The sequence below is a fragment of the Sarcophilus harrisii genome, chromosome 2 (genome assembly GCF_902635505.1).
Source record: "Sarcophilus harrisii chromosome 2, mSarHar1.11, whole genome shotgun sequence".
In the NCBI taxonomy this organism is placed as follows: Eukaryota; Metazoa; Chordata; class Mammalia; order Dasyuromorphia; family Dasyuridae; genus Sarcophilus; species Sarcophilus harrisii.
In genome coordinates, this window is record NC_045427.1 from 223,161,691 (window position 1) to 223,176,497 (window position 14,807).

Sequence of the window (14,807 nt, forward strand, 5' to 3'; positions counted from 1 at the left end):
ATGACATTAACTGGGAAGTGATTGGCCTAAGGTCTTATAACAAGCTAGTGGCAAGAATGAGATCAGAAGCCAGGTATCCTGATTTTTAGTCTCCCATTGCACTGGCTTTTCATATTTTTATCTAGCCATGTCCTTAGGAGACTCCCGGTTCTCTATTTCTGCATCCTATATTAGGCATTCATTTAGAAGGAACCTTAGTTGTACATGTGTGTGTTCAGCTCATTATAGATGTAAGTCCCAAAGCACAGCTTAATGGTGAGTATTTGCATATCAAAAATCCCTGGAGTCCAGCTACATAATTTCCCAGATGATCAAAGTTACTCTGATCATTATAAGTCCTTTTACATTCCCTCATCTTAGACAGCACTTCCCGGGAGGAATGTGTCACCTCGAAGGTTGACACAAGGAGAGCTGTTCACTGTGGACCACAAGGCCCCATTGCCCAAATACCCCTCAACAGGAAATGCTGAGAGGAGAGAGCTTCCTGTACCCTGCTCTCTCAGATGACTGGTTATTATTATCTGACAATGATTGTTTGATGGAGCAGAGAAGTCACAGAGGGCTTCCTATCTATGAACACAGGGGAGATGTCCCCATGTAGTCAGGTGCTAGCACCTAAGGGAGAGTAAGAGAATCTCAGATGTGGGCCCAGGTCACACAATCACTTCAATGACATAAAACACATGGGTCTGAGTCTCACATAGCATTTTGAGAGAAAGAAGTCTCAGCATGGCCCTGTGTGGCCATGATCCCCAAGTAGTTCTTTCTCCCATTGGTACCAAACTGGGCTCGCCATTGTCGCTAAAGAGTGTGGGACCCCTTCCCCAGAGCCAGAAAGGAGTGGACTTACAAACTCCCTGCTTCCACATTGGGGCCTCGGATGTAGAAAGGGACTCTGATGTCAAACTCATAGGGCATGGACTTCCCTTTTACCAGGCCAAATTGGCCAATATGGTAGCCATGGTCAGCAGTGTAAACAATGTAGGTGTTGTCCAGCTCGCCAGTCTCGACCAACATGTTGTAAATCTGAAACAAAAGAAATGAATGAGGTCATGTGGCCCCAGCATGGGGATGTGTAGAATGTGTATATGATTAACTCTCTACCTGGCCACGTGCACCCTTATTCAATTACTGCTAATAATAAGAACTGGCATTTATATAGGACTTTAAAGTTTGCAGGGTGCTTTATGTAGGTTAATTCATTTGATCTTGACAATAACCCTGGAAACAGGGTTATTATCATTCCCATTTTATAGATGGGGAAACAAGGCAAGTAATGAAAAGGTTACTATTCCCATTTTACAGATGAGAAATTGGAGGCCCAGAGAGACTAAGTTATTAGGTAGTAGTCAAAAGAAGAAATGGGATTCAAACCCTGGGAGGCTCAAGGAAGGGAATGGACGTGCCCATAGTCACACACATGGCTACTATGTCCTTTGCCTTCAAAAGCTGTGCTCTCCCCATCTCATACTATTTTTCCTCCCTCATTTCTGAAATGATTCTCTCCTTTAGCACCTAGTCTGTATGTCTCTTCTGTGCTTTCTATTCTATTCAGTGTCTGTGTATGTGTGTTAATTCCCTGGCTAGACTGTAACTTCCCTGAGGGCAGGACCTGTCATTTCTGCAGCTTTCCCAGCAGTTAAAGAGCATGGAATCTCACACATAGTAAATGACTGCTCAAAGGAGCAGTGAATCTCCATCTGCTCTTGGGTCAGATACCAAGAATCAACCTTGAAGATGAAGCTGCAGATTTGGAGTCAGCAGTCTTGAGTTCAAATTCTGGTTCAGTTAAAACACTTTCCTCATAATCATCCTGAGAGTCAAAGTCAAGGTGAGTGTTAAAATTGTCATTTCTCCAGCTGAGAATTAGCATCCCAAGCTCAAAGAATCCCTCATTCTCTGTATCTCTGTTTCTTTCCTTCTTTCTTCTCTCAGTTTTTTTCTCTCTTTTCCTTCCCCTCTCCTTCATTCCTTCACTTTTCTTCTCCCTCTGTTTGTCTCTCTTTCCCCTCTTCTCCTCTCTCTGTCTCTCTTTCTAGTAGTATGTAGCAGTAGTCTCTCTTTCTGTCTGTCTATCTGTTTCTCTTTCCCTTCTTCTCCACCCCGTCTCTCTGTCACTCCCCTTTTCTCTTCCCCACTTTGTCTCTCTGTTTCTTTCCCTTCCTCCTGCCCCCTGTCTCTCCGATTGTCCCTTGCTCTCTCCTTCCCACTCTGTCTCTTTTCCCCCTCCTCCCTCTCTCTTCTTTTGTTGTACTGATATTCTCATTCATTGTCTCTTTCTCATACATGTGGGCACAGATGAAGCAATGGGAGAAGATAGGTAACAGGTAAAGGTGAGGGATTTATGTAGGGAGCCTTGAAAACCAAACCAGTGTAAGTCTATTTGTTATAGAATTTCCTGGAGGCTCTGGCTGCAAACAAGCTCTAGGCCTCAAGCAACCTGGTTATTAATGGCCACAGGATGAATTCTCCAAACGTGGTTCAACTGGTTTGGGATCTTAAAGCAATTCTCAGGTAACTGTTTGGGGCTCAAGTCAGTATGGATATCTTTGCCTCTGGTCCTGTGGGTTCTCTTTCATTTGAAATGGCAACCACCCTACTTACCAAGAAAACCCCAAATGGGGTCATGAAGACCCCATGAATATGTTTATTACTGAACAACAATAAGTACCACCTAGTCAAGTGTGCTATTCTTCCTTGGCAGTGGGTGTTGGGCTTTTCTACTAGGAAGTGGGTTTATTGTTATTATTACTCATTCTCCATTCTGCTTTCTTTTTTCTCTAGTCAATGAAGCCCCAGGCCAGGGGCTTGGGAAGCCAGTGAAAGGGAAACAAAAGTGTTTGTTCTATGTATTCATCCAAAAAAAGGAAGGGAAAGGGGAATCCAAGAGACAGGGCATCCGTGTGCTGAGGAGGCAAGAGGAAAGGGTGATGGCGGTGGCAGGGTTTGCTTACCGTCTCCATTGAGTCATCCACAGACATGAGGGTCTGCAGGCGCTTCCTTTGCAGCATGTTGGTAAATTCCATGTGGATGGGCTTCATTGGTCCCGTGTACCTCATAATCCAATGCTTATCGGGGTTAGGGGCGTAATTATAGCTTGGAGTGCTGGGGGGACAATAAACAGAGAGCACGGTGGTCAAATCAACAAAGTATGGTGGTGGAGTAGTCACCCCAAACAAATCTTATGGAATGCTAGAACTAGAAGAAGCCTTAGAACATGGAAAGTAAGGGATAAAAGTAACCTCGGAAAGGAGAGGCAGTCAAAGGACTTGAGTTCAAATCTCAGATTTTTCATTATTACCTGAATGCCTATATGACTGAGGTAGACAATCCCTCTTTAAATAAAATATTAGCGAAGAAATTACAGCAATTTATCAGCAGGATAATACACTATGACTAAGTGGGATTTATACCAGGAATGCAGGGCTGGTTCAATGTCAGGAAAACTATTGGTATAATTGACCATATCAATAACAAAGCAAACAGAAATCATATGATAATCTCAATAAATGCAGAAAAAGTTTTTGAAAAAATACAGCACCCATTCCTATTAAAGTACTAAAAAGCATATGGATAAAGAGATACTTCCTTAAAATAAGCAGTATCTAAAACCATGAGCAAGTATTATTTATAATGGAGAGAAGCTGGACACATTCCCAATAAGAACAAGGGTAAAGCAAGGATGCCCATTATCACCACTATTATTCAATATTGTACTAGAATGTTAGCTTTAGCAATAAGAAAAGAAAAATAAATTAAAAGAATTAGAATAGGCAATGAAGAGATAAAACTATCACTCTTTGCAGATGATATATTTAGAGAATCCTAGAAAATCATCCCCAAACTTACTGGAAACAATTAACAGCTTTAGCAAAGTTGCAGGATATACCCACACAAATCATCAACATTTCTATATATTACTAAAAAAGTCCAGCAGCAAAAGATAAATTCCATTTAAATTAATTAGACAAAATAAAATATTTGGATGTCTACCTGACAAGATAAACTATATGATATCAATTACAAAACACTTCTCACACAAATAAAGTCAGAGCTAAACAACTGGAAAAACATTAATTGCTCGTGGGTAGGCCGAGCCCATATAGTAAAAAATGACAATTCTACCAAAATTGTTCTACTTATTCAATACTATATCAATCAAACTGCCAAAAATTATTTCATATAGCTAGAAAAAAATGATAACAAAATTTATCTGGAAGAACAAAAGAACAAGAATATCAAGTGAATTAATGAAAAAAATGAAAAAAATGAAAAATGAAAAAGTCTAGCAATAACAGAGTATAACTATATTAAAAAATCACCAGTCATTAAAAGTACTGGCTAAGAAATAGAATGGTGGACCAGAGGAATAGATTAGACAAACATGACATAGTAATCAATGACTATGGTAATATAATATTTGATAATCCCCCAAACTCCAGCTTCTGTGAAAAGAATTCAGTATTTCACAAAAATTGCTGGGAAAACTGGAAAATAATATGTCAGAAACATGGCATAAACCTATATTTCACACTCCATAGCAAAATAAAGTCAAAATGGATACATGAGTTGGGCATTAAAGGTGATACCATAAGATATGGTATATGAAAGTAATGGAATATTACTGATCTATAAAAAATGATGAACAAGCTGATTTTAGAGAGGCCTGGAGAGATTTACATGAACTGATGTTGAGTGAAACATGTAGAATCAGGAATACATTGTATACAGTAACAGCAAGATTGTTGATGATCAACTATGAAAGACTTGGTTCTCAGTGATTGAATAAACTTTTTTAAAGGTGAAAATAGTATACTTTGACGCACATTCAGGCTCCATAGATCTCTCTCAGGATGTGAATGGCACTTTCCCTTACAAGTCTTTTGGAATTGCATTGTTAGAAAGAACCAAATCCATCATATTTGGTCATCACATAATCTTCTTGTTACTGTGTACAATGTTCTCTTGGCTCTGCTCACTTTATTCAGCATGAGTTCCTGTAAGTCTTTTCAGAATTTTCTGAAATCAACCTCATCATTTCTTACAGAACAATAATATTCCATTATATTCATATACCATAACTTATTCAGCCATTCTCCAACTGATGAGCATCCACTCCGTTTCCAGTTTCTTGCCACTACAAAAAGGGCTGCTATAAACATTTTTGTGCATCTGGATTCTTTTCCTTCTTTTATGGTCTCTTTGGTATACAGACCCAGTAGAGAATCCCAATAAACTTTGGATAGAAAACACCATCTACAACGAGAAAGAGAACTATAGAGACTGAATGTAAATCAACACATGTTATGTTCACTTCTTTTTTTCTGTTTTTTTCTCTCCTATGGTTTTTTCCCTTTTGTTCTAATTTTTCATTCTCAACATGATTCATAAAGAACTGTGTATTTAAAAATGTAAGATACATATATAAGAGGAAAAAAGGTTTTTTTTCCCTTTCCTGTGGTTTTTTCCTTTTTGTTCTGATTTTTCTCTCTCAACATGATTCATAAAGAAATCTGTATCTAAAAAGTTAGTATACATGTATAACCAGGAAAAAATAAAATGTGTATTTAAAAAGTCAATATGTATGTTTAACTAGGAAAAAAACAAAAACAAAAACAATGACCTTGAAGATCTTTGAATCCAACTCCTACATTTTACAATCCCTGCTAGAGACCAACCCCTCATTTTATATATGAGAAAGCCAAGGCTCAAAGAAGATTTGCTAAAATTAGGTCACTAAGTTCATAGTCTGGATTTGGTGATCCCAAATTCTTCCCATTATAAACTCTTCCCATTATACTCATCGTATGTCCAATGTTATTCTCTGTATCCTAGAGTGAAATAGCTCCTAGATTAGCAAGTGGTATCGACCATTCATTCAGTATTCAACAAACAATGAATGCCTCTTATACCTGTCCCTGCACTCTCCTACCTACCCATTGTGGCTCCAATGGCTTGCACACTGCTAACAGGTCTGACTACATCACTTCCCTCTCAGTAAACTTCACTGGCTCCCTATTACCTCCAGGATTAAAAACAAAACCCTCTATTTGGTGATTCAAGATATTAAGGACCTTCTCTCCTCGTCACATAATGCTTGGGCTACTGCTGGAGCCTGCTGATTAGTCTCCTTGATTCATCTCCTCAGTGGCAGCCAGATTGCTTATTAAATAGAGCACTTAATCAGGAAGATCCAGCTTGAAATGTGACTTTAGACACTGACTAGCTTTGTGACAAGTTACTTAAGCTTATCTGCTTATAAAATGGGGATAATAATAGTCCCTATCTTCTAGAATTGTTCTGGGGATCAAATGAAATATTAATAAAACACTTTTCACATGTCTGGTACACAGTAGATGTTTACTAAATGCTTGTTCCCTCCCTCTTTCGCCTTCCCTTCCAATCTATCCTTCGCTTAGCAGTCAAGTTGATATTCCTAAAGTGCAGGTCTGACTTTGCCATTTCCCTATGCAATAAAATCAGCATCTTCAGGATCAAATAGAAAATTCTCTGGATGATTTCAGAGAGGCCTGGAGAGACTTGCATGAACTGATGTTGAGTGAAATGAGCAGAACCAGGAGATCATTGTATACAGCAAGAGCAAGATAATACAACAATTAATTCTGATGAATGTGACTCTTTCCAACAACGAGATGATTCAAATCAGTTCCAATGATCTTGTGATGAGGAGAGCCATCTGCACTCAGAGAGAGGACTGTGGGAACTGAGTATGGCTCACAACATAGTATTTTCACTTTTTTGTTGTTGTTTGCTTGCATTTTGTTTTCTTTCTCATTTTTTCCTTTTTGATCTGATTTTTCTTGTGCAACATGATATTTGTGGAAATACATATAGAAGAATTGTACATGGTTAACATATATCTGGGGGAGGGGGCAGGGAAGGGAGGAAGAAAAAAATTTGGAACACAAGGTTTTGCGAGGATGAATGCTGATAACTACCTATGCACATGTTTTGAAAATAAAAAGCTTTAAAAAAAAAAAAAAGAAAATTCTCTATCTTTTGAAGCCCTTCATGGCATGGCTTCTTCTTACATTCCCAGTCTTCTTACACCTTTTTCACCCTCAGGGACTCGGCAATTCAACAATACTGGACTCTGCTGTTCCCACACCAGACGATCCATCTGCTGGCTTTGAGCATTTTCATGACCATTCTCTATGTCTGGGCTGCTCTTCTCCATCATCACCAGCTTCCTGGTTTCCCCAGCTTCCATTGAGTCTCAGCTAAACTCTCCCCCTCCAAAAGAAGCCTTTTCTGGTCCTCCTTAATGGCCTCTTCCTATCTTTCCAGGCCCACAATTTGCTTTACCATTTCACTGGCTGTTCCTCACAGGTGGGCAGCTCTCCTTCTTCACCTTTGCTTGCTGACTTTCCTCTCTTCCTTCTAAGACTCAGTTCAGACCCCACCTTAGCAGATCTTTCCTGTCACTGTCCTTCCCATTCCCTTCTCATTTTGCCTTCTCTGAGATTGCCTTACATTTGTACTCTATATATCCTGCAGAGCCAATTTTTTTGCCTATTATCTCCCCCATCAGAATGTGAACCAATGTTTTTGCCTTTCTTTGTATTCCTAGCACTTAGCACCCTGCTTGACACAGGATAAGTTTTTTTTTTTAAAATAAATGTTTTGTTTCTCCATCTAAAGATCCAGTGACAGATTTTATGTTTACCATCGTGGACCCATCTAGTTAAGTGTGTGAAAGTTTGTTCATTAGCAGAAGTTGGCCAGCAATGAATGAATTTTGGGGAGATCATGGCACTTCATGAAGACCATCTAATAAGATGTGAGTCTGCTTCACATTCTCACAAAATCAACAGCTGCTCAGAGTGGAAGCAAGGAGTACAAAGTGTACAAGATCTAAACCAAAGTTGTACTGAGAGAAACAGCTGTGAGAGGTCTGAATTAGGAGTTAAAAGATCTCTAGATCTTCCACTTATTAGTTGCATCACCATAAACAAGTCTTGTTCACTCAGTTTCTCTTACTGTAAAATGTGGGGGTGGGACAGGATTCCTCCCTAAGATCCTTTCCAGTTCTGAATCTTAGGATTTGCAGATCATGGTGTCTTAAAACCGACCCAGTTTGCCAATTACTCCTGAGCCCTGTCCCTACTGACCCTTGTAGCCAACTCTTCCTTCTGCTGCATCCTTAGACCACTTAGGGTCTAGACACTCAGTGCCTGCTGATGTCACTTTGCCCTATTTGCCTCAGTTTCCTCACCTAAAAATGGAAGCTCATCTCACATAAGCTACCTACCTTAGGGGGTTGCTGTGAAGAAAGTGCTTGCTTGGTAAGGCTAGTCATGTTACAGTAAACATAAGTTATTAGCATGATTTTTATTTTAGCCTGGCTGATGAGCTTTTACAATAACCCCAGGGGCCAGGCAATGCAAATCTGAATTGGACCACAGAGCTTTGTTTACATCTCCCTTAATCACTTTCGAATCCTTTTGTATTATAGGTGTTTGTGTACATGTTGGACAGTCGATCAACAAGCATTTATTAAGCCTTCCCACCAGAGAGGGAGCCTGTGTTATTTATTTCTAAATTTCCCTCAATGCTAAGCACACAGCAGGTATTTAATAAATGGTTGTTGAAGTTATCAACAGATTTTTTCCAATCTCTTCCCATTCTAATTCGTCTTGAACTTACTATCTCCTGAAAGCACAGCTCTTATAATGTAATTCCCTGCAATTTCCATCAACACCTGTTAAAATACAACCCAAGCTTCAATAATAATAGTAATAAAAATAATGATGATGATGATATAGCATTTACATAGTGCTTTAAGGTTTGAAAATTTCTTTCCAAAAATGTCTTTCCAAATATTATTTCATTTAATTCTCACAACAACCCTGGGAGGTAAGATCCTCTATTCTCATTTTACTGACTAGGAAACTGAGGCTGAGGAACTTTCCCAGGGTCACATACCTACCCTGATTCCCTTAGAGTGCCTTTCATCTGCCCCTAATACCTGAAGAAACAGCAGCTAGGTGGTACAGCGTCAAGCCTGGTGTCAAAAAGACTCATCTTCCAGAGTTCAAATCTGGCCTGACACTTTCCAGCTATATGACCCTGGGCCAGTCACTTAATCCTACTTGTCTCAGTTTCCTTATCTGTAAAATGAACTGGCGAAGGGAATGGCAAACTTAATCTAATACCTTTGCTAAAAAATCCTAAATGGGGTCATGAAAAGGCATACGTGACTGAAAAATGATGTAACAACATCATCTGAAGAAATCTCTCTTTTCCTTGATATTTGCCAGTCTTTTATTTTGTACCTTACTTTTTTTTTTTTCAACCTCACATTATTCTATGTTTATGTCTTAGTCACTTAGTCCCCAGTAAGTGAGCTCGGGATGCTACTGGCCAGGTCTAAGAATCACTAAAATTGTTTGGTACATAGTAGGCACTTAATAAATGCTTGTTTCCTTCCCCCTTCTCCCTAAACTTTCTATTCTTGAACTGACTGAATACCATACTGTTGTGGAACTGGAGAGTGCTGGACTTGGAGACAGTCCATTTGGCACAGTGGAAGGAAAGCTGGATTTGGCTGGGGTTGGGGCCTCGCTCACACACTTCTGGTAAAGTCCCTTCATTTCTTGGATCCTCAGTTTCCTCATTGGTAAATCTGAGGTAACTCTTATCCTGTCCATTTATCACACAGTTGTGGTGGCGAAGGAAAGGTGCTCTAAAGTGTTATAGAAATTTTTTTTTTAATGTCATAGGAATAGAGGGATTCTTACTCTGTGAAGGATCATGGTGCCATAACATTTAGAGCAGAAAGGGAATCTCAGAGGCAACTCAAATCCAACCCCTGTATTTAACAGACAAGGGAACTGAGGCCCAAGGACATGAAGTGTCTTTCCCAGCATCACACAAGCAGTGTGCATCCGAGGTGAGATTTGAATCCAGAGTCTATGACTTCAGAAACAAATGCAGGGCCAGCCCCCTGCAAAATCCTGCTTTCAGCTTCTTCATTTTACAGATGGGGAAATGAGGCTCAGATGGGAAAAAGTGACCCATTTGTAGTCATAGCTAACAAAAGTGGGACTTGCCCCCTGGTCCCCTGAATTCACATTTGTATCAGTTTTTCTCTGACCCACGGAGGAAAAGCTTCTCTTGCAGAAACCCTCTTCCTGGGGTCTCCCATACACCCTCAGTTAATAAGAAAATAGCAAGCCGGAGGAGGAAGGCTTTTCAAAGCCAACCCTGAGCAGACATGGGAGGCCGGGGGAGTGGGGCGAAGGAGGGGGAGGGGGCACGGCCTTGCTAAGGGAAAAAGGGCCTTCCTTTCTTCTCTGATACCTTAATAGCCTCTTGAATATCAGAACGTTCTCGTAGTCGGAATAATCACATTACAGCTCGGAACACGCTGACGGTTATGGAAACTGTTGCTATGGAATGCCCACGATGAATCACCCACTGGGCAGACTCCTTCTGGACTTTGCGACTTCTCGGGGCATGGCGGACTTCTGCGGCGAAAGCCAGCCTTAGCCCATGGGCTCCCTTTGCAAACAGCCTCTCGTGCCAGCACACTCACGGCTTATCAGCCAATCTGAGGGGCAAAGAACTTCCCCAGGGTCCCAGCCTCCTTGCAGTGGGGAAATCTTTTAAGTTCAGAGGAGAGGGAAGAATCATGGGCCACGGTTCTAATGGAGCCCCATCTCTCTCTGTCTCCAAATCTCTCTGGGGGTCTGCCTCTGTCTTTGTCTCTGTCTCTTTCTCTGGCGCGTTCTCTCCCTCCTATTCCTCATTCTCTCTTCCCTCTCCTTCTTTCTGCCTTCTCTCTCTCTGTCTCTCTGTGTTTCTCTGTGTCTCTCTGTATCTCTGAATCTCTCTCTGTCTCTGAATCTGTTTGTCTCTCTCGTCTGTCTGTCTCTGTATCTCTGTCTCTGAATCTCTATCTCTCTTTCTGTCTGTCTCTTTCTCTGTCTCTTTTTCTCTCTTCTTCTCCTTCTCTTTTCTCTCTCTCTCTTTCTCTGTCTCTGTATTTCTATTTGTCTCTCTCTGTTTCTGTCTGTCCCTCTCTAAATCTCTTTCTGTCTCTGAATCTGTCTTGCTGTCTGTCTCTCCCTCTCTGTTGTCTCCCTCTTGTCTGTCTCTATCTCTGAATCTCTGTGTCTTTGTCTCTGTGTGTCTGTCTCTTTCTTTGTGTTTCTTTTTTTCTTCCACTCCCTCTGTCCCTTCCTTTTCCTCTTTCCCCTCTTCCTTTCTGCCTTATTTCTGTCTCTCTATCTCTGAATCTGTCTATGTCACTGTTTGCCTCTCCTTCTCCCCCATTTCTATGTCTGTCTGTCTCTCCCTCTCTATTTCTGTTTCTGTGTCTCTCCCCACCTCTTTCCCCCTCCTCCTTATCCTTCCCTTCCTTCCTCTTCCTCTTTCCCTCCCTGCCAGAAGAAAGAGGAAAAAGACATGGAAATGAAAGGGTTCCTTTTCAGATTTTGTCATCCTACCTAATTGTTTTCTCTGGGATGACGATCTGAAAGAGAGGCTTGGTCTGGAAGTTAGAGGGACTTGGAAGGAAGGGTCTTTCGAACAAAGAACAAGGGACTCACTGCTTGATGAGTTTCCCAAGTGCCAAGCAAGGCTCCCTTGGATGGATGTCTGGGCATTCATGGCAATTAGGTGTTGAAGTGAATAGGAACTGGACTTGGGGGTCAGAAAGAACTGAGTTCAAATTCAACCTCAGACACTTAATACTTCCTAGTGGTGATCCCAGGCAAGTCATATAACCCTACTTGCCTCACCAAAAAAATAAATAAATAAAATGAGAATGGTGGTCTCAGGCAGGCTTCTTAAACTTTTCCCACACAACCTCTTTTTGACTAAGAAATTTTTATGGGACCCCGCATATATAGGTATATAAAATAGGTTTGCAAATCATACATTTAACTGATAATAAATCATAATTTCACCCCCCCCACACACACATTAACAAGACTCTATATGAGATCATAAGCCACAGCTGAAGAAGCTGGGACCTAAGGAAACTCATTGAATACAGGATTTAGAGATAGAAGGGACTTCAGAGATCATTTAGTCCCATCTTTCCATTTTGTAGATGAGAAAGTAGAGGCCTAGGAAGATCAAGGGACTGGCTAAATTTTATGTAGTTAACTGACAAACAGAATTTGAATCCAGCTTTTGTCTCCAACTGTTTTCACTTTAAAATATTACTGTCTTTCTTTATTCCAGGTACATTTCAAGGGGAAGCTGAAGCTGGTGAATGACAAGGAGGGTCACTGCCTGTTAATTTTGCCACATGGACACCTTTTCACATCTGAGTCTTCATTCTAATCCCACTGACTTTTCCTTGCTCCAGATCCTCATTACCACAAAGTTATTTAAACGTTGTCTGCCTCAGTTTCCTTAACTGCAAAATGGGGATAACTGCATCTACATCCCAGGGTTGTTGGGAATATAAAATAAGCTAATGAAGTTCTGAGCACAATAGTGAGTGGTTCACAGTGGGTACTTAAATAATCATTCCCTTCATTCGGAATCCTCATCTATAAAATTGGGGTGCCGGACTCCAGCTCTGATGTGGAGTATGATCTGTCTCCTTTCACTTCCGCCCCAGCCCCCGTGCAGCACAGTGCTCTGTAGCCAGCTGGTGCATAAACATCGCCGGGCTGGGTTGGGAGGAGCACTTCCAGCCCCCTTCACCGTCAGCATCCCGAGCACCTGTGATGCTGCTGCAGGCAGGCGAGGGATGCTAAAGAAGATGTAGGTGGTCAGGTCCTTCCCGCTCCTTCCTCCCCACCTCTGACTCTGGCCCTGCTGTAGGATTTTTATTTTGTTTTGCAGATGATTATACCTTAGAGATAAGAGCGCTTTCCAAATACACTCCTAATAAGGCGAAGGTTGATTGTACGTGTAAGTAATATCAGGCACTGCTCATTTTGAATTTCTGTAATTTTCATTTCAAAGGGGAAATAAATGAGCAGGAGATGTCAAACAATTTAAACATGGAATAGCGGGCTGCTTTGGGGCAAGAATAGTACCCTCTTGGAAGCGGCAGAGATAGCCATGGGATGAGCATGTGCGTTCTTGGCCTCCTACGGCACAGATGGCACAGCGGGGTGGGAAGAACGGCTGGCTTGAGCCAGGAGACCTGGATTCGAATCCTGGCGTTGACACTTGCTGACCCTAAGCATTATTTCCTGCCTCATGGAGTTATTCTAGATTAAACGTCATCTTTTCTAATGCTACAGAAATGGGAGCTGCCGGCGTGATCATGCAGGAAGCCTGCGGAGTCTGGACCTTGACTGGCGACTGAGTCCGGATTTGAGAGGGCCGGTCCCGGGAGCGGGGCAGGGATGGACAGTGAGTGTGGGAGACTTGGCCCAGTGTATGGAGGCAGTGGGACGGGATCCAAGGCTGACTCAGGGCTGTAGCTGCTCTGGGGACTGATTTCTCTTCCTCTATCAAATGCAGCTCCCCACTCCTCCCCAAAGACCAGGGATCAGGAGGTTAACACGCAGCACTTATCAGCTCAACACTGCTCTCAGCTTCATCTAAAAGCAATTACAGAAAGGGGAAATATATTCTGATTTTAATGAAAATTAAACTGCCTGAATATTCATGTCGCCTCCAAATTGCCCTGTCCTTGACACTCTCAATCAGTTAAGCAAATGTCGTACGTTTTGGTCTTTCTAAAAAAACAACAACAACCCCAAACCCACAACAAACTGGCTTCCCATGGGACCAGGTCACTGACCGCTCGGCAGCTCAAGGGGAGGATGACCTACATGTGCTGTGAGGCGTTGGGGAAGAGCTGGGAGTACTGGGGGGCCGAGTCCTCGGGGCCGTGGGGAGCCGCGTGGCTGATGACCATCAGGACCGGCCTGTGGGGGTACATCTTCTTGGAGGTGCGGAAGAAGCTCACGCTGTCGTTGGTGATCAGATCCGTGAGGTAATCCTGAGGGGAGACAGAGCAGGGTTAGGGGAAAATGAAGAGAATAAATGGGGCCATCTGGGGGGCAGTGGTCAGAGCACCAGCCCTGGAGCCGGGTTCAACTCTGGACTGTGGGACCTTCTAAGAAAAAAATAAAAGAAAATAGAAAATGTCAGTGGGGGTACTCCAAACAACAGAGGCCCTGGGGGGACAAAGGAGCCTCAGCGTTGGAAGGGCCCCCAAGGGGGAATTAAGTCCGATTTGTACCGGACAAGGAACTCTCCACAACAATCCTCAAGTGACCACAAAGCTCTCATTGGAAATCTCCAAGGAGGAGGAACTCACCCCTTCTAAGATAGTCCACTCCACTTTGGGGCAGCTCCAGGGATTTGGAGATTTGTCCTTAGACTGAAGTGAAATCTGCCTTTCCAAATCCCACTCCACAAGACCCAATTGCACTTATTGATAAGTGTCTTTCCCTTCACCAACTGGTGGCACAATATATAGAATATTGGGCTGAAAGCAAATCCGGCCTCAGACCCTAGCTTTGTAACCCTGGGAATCCTAGCCTCCACTTACCTCAATTTCCTCAACTATTAAAAGGGGATAATAACAGAACCTACATCACAGGGTTGTTGCTAAGATAAAACCTCTTAGCACAGAGTCTGGTACCCAGTAGGCACTTAATAAATGTTGTTTCCTTCCTTCTTTCCCTGTTTTTTTTTTTTCCAGTTTCTTGCTGATTACATACCACACCAATGGCACTGGGAAACTGGAGAATGCTAAACTTGGAGTAAGACATGATTTTGAACTGGTTTCAGACATTCACTAGTGATATGACCTTGGGCATTTTATTTTCTGGGTCTCAGTTTCCTCATCTGTAAAATGACAG

At 42.0% G+C, this 14,807-nt stretch overlaps 1 protein-coding gene and 1 long non-coding RNA gene across 4 annotated transcripts in view; one reads left to right on the plus strand and one right to left on the minus strand.

Moving 5' to 3' along the window:
• SULF2 (sulfatase 2) overlaps positions 1–14,807 on the minus strand; it is a 135,988-nt gene that overhangs the window by 32,254 nt on the left and 88,927 nt on the right. For all 3 annotated transcript variants that reach the window (XM_023494530.2, XM_031951578.1, XM_031951579.1), the window contains 3 exons: positions 13,770–13,939; positions 2,955–3,105; positions 851–1,026 (listed from right to left, as the gene is read on the minus strand). In XM_023494530.2, coding sequence (XP_023350298.1) covers positions 851–1,026; positions 2,955–3,105; positions 13,770–13,939 — 497 coding nt within the window. The remainder of the gene's footprint in view (positions 1–850; positions 1,027–2,954; positions 3,106–13,769; positions 13,940–14,807) is intronic.
• On the plus strand, positions 11,864–13,557 carry LOC116421510. Its single transcript, XR_004231899.1, has 3 exons — positions 11,864–12,894; positions 13,233–13,344; positions 13,456–13,557. It is a non-coding gene; the product is annotated as an uncharacterized LOC116421510 (long non-coding RNA).